At 39.8% G+C, this 6,518-nt stretch overlaps 1 protein-coding gene across 1 annotated transcript in view; it reads right to left on the reverse strand.

Moving 5' to 3' along the window:
* The window catches only part of SPTBN1 (spectrin beta, non-erythrocytic 1), a 146,327-nt gene extending 141,617 nt beyond the window's left edge, over positions 1-4,710 (reverse strand). Inside the window, exon 1 of the mRNA XM_024753040.1 lies at positions 4,563-4,710. Coding sequence (XP_024608808.1) covers positions 4,563-4,710 — 148 coding nt within the window. The remainder of the gene's footprint in view (positions 1-4,562) is intronic.
* Between the last annotated feature and the right edge of the window lie 1,808 nt (positions 4,711-6,518).

Below are 6,518 nucleotides of genomic sequence, written 5' to 3' on the forward strand. Positions count from 1 at the left end.
TTCAGCAGGATCTATAAAGTTTTCACCAATAAAAGCATCTACGTGAAGGCACTAGAGATGCACTGTCCAAACCCTCAGCCACTGGCCACGTGGGACTAAAAGTGACCATGTGAAACATGGGAAATAAAATATATACTGGATTTCAAAGACTTAGTATAAAAAATGTACAGTATCTCATTTATAATAAGTTTTTTACACTGATTACATGTTGATACAATATTTTGGATTGTCTGATTAAGTGAAATATCTTACTTAGAACATTTAAAATCACGTGTGGCTAGTAGTATATTTCTTTCAGACAGCACTGATCTGGACATTTAAAGTACATCACTGCTTTAGCTGATTAAATGCTCCACCAAAATTCTTGGTCACTCAAATAAATACTTACGTTTAAAGGGAATCTGGCTTACACATACAGCCACTAATATGTGTTATTTACTCTATCCATGTAATGTAAAAGATACAATTAGGTGCTTTCACCTCATTTTCCTATGTTTCTCAGCTGTTCTTAATTCCCCATAACCACATAAACTCAAGGTCAATTTCTTTTCCCATGTCCATACTTTAGCAGAAAGGCTCTCCTGCAAAATTTTATCTCGTAAATTCTGATAAGTGACAACTCCCAAAGTAATCTTGTTTTTAATTTCTGTCATTTTTTAAAAATGTTCATTCATACACAGGCTTTCTCCTACTACTTCTCTATGCCATTATTTTGGGAGAAAAATTAATCAAAACTTTTGAATGTGATATTAGATGTTAAGATGTTTTTATGTTGTTTTTTTTCTTAATTACAAAACTGTTCACATTTATTTCAGGAAAAAGTTCAAATACAAATAAGAAATAAGTTACTCAGAAAGAAACATGGAATATTTTGGTACATAGCCTCCTAATTTTTTAAATTCACTATTTATGAGTGCTGATATAAAGATATTAATTTTAATTACTTTATCAATATTTTCAAGCTAAATGTTGCACTTTTAAAAAGACTACTTTTCCTACTTCCCCTAATTTGTGTTGATTCCACAAAATATAACCCTAAACCATAAACACCCATCACTTGTAAAAAGAAAATGTTTAGTTTTTACCTTTCTTTAAAAGATTAAAGGGTTTCTTTAATATGTAAGTTTCAGGTTTACAGCAACAGAATTCCTCATCTGTATACACTATGAAGTGATCACCAGCACAATTCTACTTACCATCCATTCACCATTCTAGAATGGGGTCACCATTCTACGACCCCCTTCACCTCTTTCACCCATACCCACTCCGCTTTCCCTGTGGTAACCACTAATACGATCTCTGTATCTGTGAGTTTGGTTTCGGTTTGTTTGTTCATTTGTTTTGTTTCTAGATGAAATGGCCTCAGGCAGCCAAGGAAGTAGACCAGATGACCATCGATACTCTACACCAGTCTCAAAATGGGATTCCCCAGACCAGCCACATCAGCATCACCTGGGAACCTGTCAGAAACGTAAATTATCAAGTACCATCTCAGACTTAACTGAATCAGAAACTCTGGCGGTGGGCCCACAATCTGTGCTGTGATTCTGAAGACCACTCAAATTCTAAAACCACAGTTCTAGACGGTGCTGGTCTGATCTGTTACTCCTGCTATCAGCTTATAAGGTTTCTTAGAGAGCTCAGAGACTTTTCTGTCCCACAGAGCTGGGAAGTCAGATAATAAAGCAAGATAATTTCTTCCATGAACAGGTGGTTTTCCTGGTATCTTCTGGATTCACTAAAAGCAATTCTTTTTTTGTTTTTCTTTTCTTTTTTTTTTCCCCCACATTATTTATCCTGGAGGCAGCATGTTTTCTTTTCAGTAACTTCTCGTGGTTACTCATGGCTTCTTCAAGCCACAGGATGCATTTCTGAGCCTTCTAAAGATCTTTTTAACATGTTTGCATTACCCATCATCAATTTTCTACACCAGTGAGCTTTGAATCATTTTGCATTTTACTGAATATAAAAAAAATAGTAGCATATACACTTTGGAGTCAGTCTGCCTTCAGTCACTTATCAGCGGTGTGACCGTGGGCAAGCTACTTAATCTCTTTGTGCCTCAGCTGCCTCACCTATACATTGTAGATAACAATAATCTCTCTCATAGTTGTTATGGGATTAACCGTTAATATATGCAATGCATTTAAAACAGTGCCTGACACACTGTAAGTATGCTTACTATTATTAGCATTTGTTCAAGGACCTGGATAACACAGAGGGAAAGACATCTTAGGAAGTGTAAGGACAACTGATTAATCCTAAGGACAGCTGGGGATCTCCTCTGGAACTAGAGAAAAGAACAAAGCAAGGAACTGCTCTGCAGTTTGCGAGTAAAATTCTTAAAAGGGCGATACTACAGCTGACCCTTGAACAACACAGGGGTGAGGGACACCAATCCTCCACACAGTTCAAACCCCCGTTGTTTAAGGGTCAACTGTACCTGGTAGTCTGGAACCAGAAAGTAAATGACTCATGATCAAAGATAACTGGCCACTAATATCATACTGGTCTAACAGCTCAAATGAAACCTCAAGAAAATGAGGTAAGACATGAAAGTACAAATCGATCCACTAGCACGAGACAAGATCATGGTTTCCATAAGGTTCCATGTTAATGAATAAGCTAGAAACTAAAGCTCTAATTCTAGAGTGACTATCTGGTTAATCATTTATGCCCTCGAATCAGGCAAGCTCGAGAAAGACCTACAAATCACCACCACTCAACAAACAAATTATCCTAAGGCAGCTGAACAATTTTTCCATAGCATTTAGTTGCCTGCACCCTCAACATCCATTTCCCTCTTCCTCCTTCCTGTTATATTCTAAAGTTTCTAGCCAAGCTGTTTGGGTGGGACTGACCCCTCGCCACTCCCAACCCCGCAATTCCCTGCACCCCAAGATGCATTCCGATTAGCTGATGTCAATCAGCATATCCTCTTCTGACTCCAGTGGAGAGAGGTTCTGAGAGAGGCACATGACCCAAGCACAGTCAAGCCAGTGAGACTGATTCCACGGCCATAGTGGAAGTACAGTACTGGGCAAGCAGAGGTGCTCCTTTCTACTGGATGTCCTTACAAACAGATCTGGGACCCAAGGCAGCCATCCTGGGACTCCAGGGACCCAAGAGCCTACCTGAGAATGAAGTCCACACCAGCAAGGAAAGCCAAAAAGTGGAAAGAAACTGGATCCTGGTCATACCATCTAAGCCCAGAAGCAAATCTGGCTTAAATGCTAAATTTGTCTACTATTCTCTGTCACGTCTCTTTGTCATTTAAACCACTTTGGGTTAGGTTTCCTTTTGCTTACAATCAAGAGAACTCCAAATGACACATGCCTCATAAACAGATTACACTGTAAAGGTAACAAAAAAGTCAGCTATCTTCACAATTAACAGGAAACTCACTTGTTTAAGTCATGACTTTTGTTTACTTGTCATAATTAAAGATATTAGGAAAAAATACATAAACCCACTCTTCTCATTTGGAAATCATTTTATTTAGGGTCTCAAAGTACAGAGGCAAGATTTTGAATAAACTCCACATTGGCCCCTTGGTTTACACATATTCAATACTGCTGAGTTTTCATTGTGACTGAACCCCCTTCCTGATTTTCAGGGCAATTCCACCCCATCTAGGGCCCTGGTAAAAGTGTGCCCTAAGTATTCAACAGCAACAAGGGAGTGAGAAATCATGAAGTAAGGGATGTGTGCCTGTTAACTTTATCAATGGCAGACTTACCTGTTACAGCATTAAATGTGCCCTCACCAGATTAAGCTATTGCTTTTCAGATCCAAAACCTTTGCACGTGATACTAACTAACCTTGGTCACTCAAAGCAAGTACTGTAACAGGTCAAGTTAATTTATATATCACAGGCCCTAAGTAAACAGGTTAATTTGTATACAGTTGACCCTTGAACAACAAGCATTTGAACTGTGCAGGTACACTTATACTTACATTTACACATTTATTTTCAATAAATATACAGATGTAGAGTAAATGTATTTTCCCTTCCTTGTGATTTTCTTAATAACGTTTTTTCTCCAGCTTACTTTACAGTAAGAATACAGTATATCATATATATAACTTACAAATTATGTGTTAATCGACTGTTTATGTTATGGATAAGGCTTCAGGTCAACAGTGGGCTATTAGTAGCTAAGTTCTGGAGGAGTCAAATACATGGATTTTCGACCGTGCAACAGGTTGGTGCCCCTAACCCCCATGTTGTTCCAGGGTCAAACTGTATTTTTGTGTCTAAGGTATAGTATACTTCAATATACTGAAATGTAAGATGTGTTAAAAATAAAAGATTTCTGACAAGCCTAGGGCATCTCTTTCTGAACGGCTATAAAAACCACCCTGGGCTCTGAATCATTTGGGCTGTGGGACTGATAGTCCCCCAGATAGGAAACTGGCCACCTTATGAAACAGTCAGCTTGCTCTGGTGGGACGTGTTCAAGTAGAGCTGAGCTGATCTTGAGAGGGGGACAGGGTGGATGATTTCAAAGGGACCTGTAAGACATCCCAGGCCTCTGTGACGGGACATAAGGGCACCCTACCTGCCAGAGCCTTGATGCGGGACCGCTCAAAGAGCCGCGCGGAGCTGTTCTCGTTGTCCCAGTCGTCCACGTCCCAGCGGTTGTTGACATCGCTGTACTGCTGTTGGATCTCGATGTTGTCGTAGTCTGTGGCTACTGTGGTCGTCATCCTGGACCGCCTCAGCTGCTTCTCCACATCAGCTCCTTCTCAGAGGTCTGTGAGAAACAGAAGGGAAACCCTAGTCAGGAGTCTAAGCTGTCGATCCCCACAAAACCTACTGGGGAAAGGTGAGCAGAAGGTAACACAACTCCTACGTGCTGAGAGCAGGTCTCTGGAGTCAATCGAAGCTGGTTGGGAACTTCAGCACTGCCTCGTAACATGTGTGTGACCTTGGCCAAGGTACGTGACACCTCTGAGCCTCCGTTTCCACAGACATGAAGGAGGGAAGATACTCTACAGGTTGTTGAGAAGACTGAATGAGATGACGGATGCCCAACAAAGGGTGGGTTTCTTCCTCCTTTCTAAAGTTTAAACTTTGCAATTTTAAAGTTTTATTAGAGCTGGATGAATACCTACCTTGGGTAGGTATTCTGAATGAACTAATCTGTTTCTATTGTGTGTCACCATAAACTATAGTCTCTTGGCTTCTCCTAGAAATTCATATAATGTGATATAAGAGAACTAACAGATCATTTTATCTAAACATATCATTTACATATTAGAAAATTGATGCCTAAGATTAAATGACATAGTAAATATACAGCAGCAAGGACAGTACTAGTATTTAACAGATACCCAAAAATGACTGAATAATGACTGAAATTATGTATATGACTGTGTTATTACAAATTCTACTACCCACCCCAACACCCACATCTCAGGGACCCACCAGGGCCACAATGTTTTACAGGGATAAATGGGAAACAAGAACTTCAGCCTCAACGTTTGGCCCACTGCCATCTTTATCACAGTGCCCTCAGAGAATTAAGAGAGATACATTTAGCTTTAAATATATAGCTTCTCCCCTCAATACAGCTATTATTCATTCATGGAACCACAATGTTCTGGGGACCTAGTACATGCTCAGCACTGTTCCAGATGCTGGGTTAACGGTAAACAAGATAAGGACCTGGCTCTAGTGAAGCTTACATCCTACTAGGAAGAGCTGGACCAAAAAAGCACATAAGAAAAGACAAGATAGTTGAAAAGAAAATAAAATGAAACTGGAGTGATGTGACACAGAGTGAGTAATCAGTCATACTGTCTTATAAACTTCAAAGCTGCTAAGAGACTAGACTTAATCATCCTCACCACAAAAAAGAAATGATAATTATGTGAAATGATAGAGGTGTTAGCTAATGCTACAGTGGTAATCATACCGCACTATATAAACATATCAAATCAACATACCTTACACCTTAAAACTTACAAAGTATTATGTGTCTGTTATATCTTAATTTAAAAGTAAAAGAGAGAAAAGGAATGAATGGCTCTTTTAGAGCTGGTGGTCAGGGAAGGTCTGAGTCGGTATTTAAACTGAGCTCTCAATGGTCTTGTCACACCCAGATCAAGAGGAATGACATTCCAGGCAAAGGAAACTACTCATGTAAAGGCCCTAAGGTGAGAACAGCAGGGCTTGTTGGAGGAATGAAGAGCTCAGTGTGGCCCAAGTCTGGTAGGCAGGGAGAGATACAAGGAGATGAGGTTGGAAAGGTAGGTGGAGCCAGTCCACAAAGGGCTGTTAACCTAAGTGTGAGGGAAGCCAGGGCAGGATTTTAACCTAATAACTGACATCACTGGATGTATGTTTTTAAAAGATCAATCCTGGTGCTGTGTGAAAAACAGATTCTAGGAGGCAAGGGTATGTGCTTAATTCCTACGGGTGTGGTTAACTTCCTGCACATTTTATATACAAGCCTATCTAAGTAAATTAAAAAGAGGAGGAGGAAGAAAGATGCACCCCCCCCCCCCTTAGT

Source organism: Neophocaena asiaeorientalis, unplaced genomic scaffold (genome assembly GCF_003031525.2).
Source record: "Neophocaena asiaeorientalis asiaeorientalis breed wild unplaced genomic scaffold, Neophocaena_asiaeorientalis_V1.1 scaffold100, whole genome shotgun sequence".
NCBI lineage: Eukaryota > Metazoa > Chordata > Mammalia > Artiodactyla > Phocoenidae > Neophocaena > Neophocaena asiaeorientalis.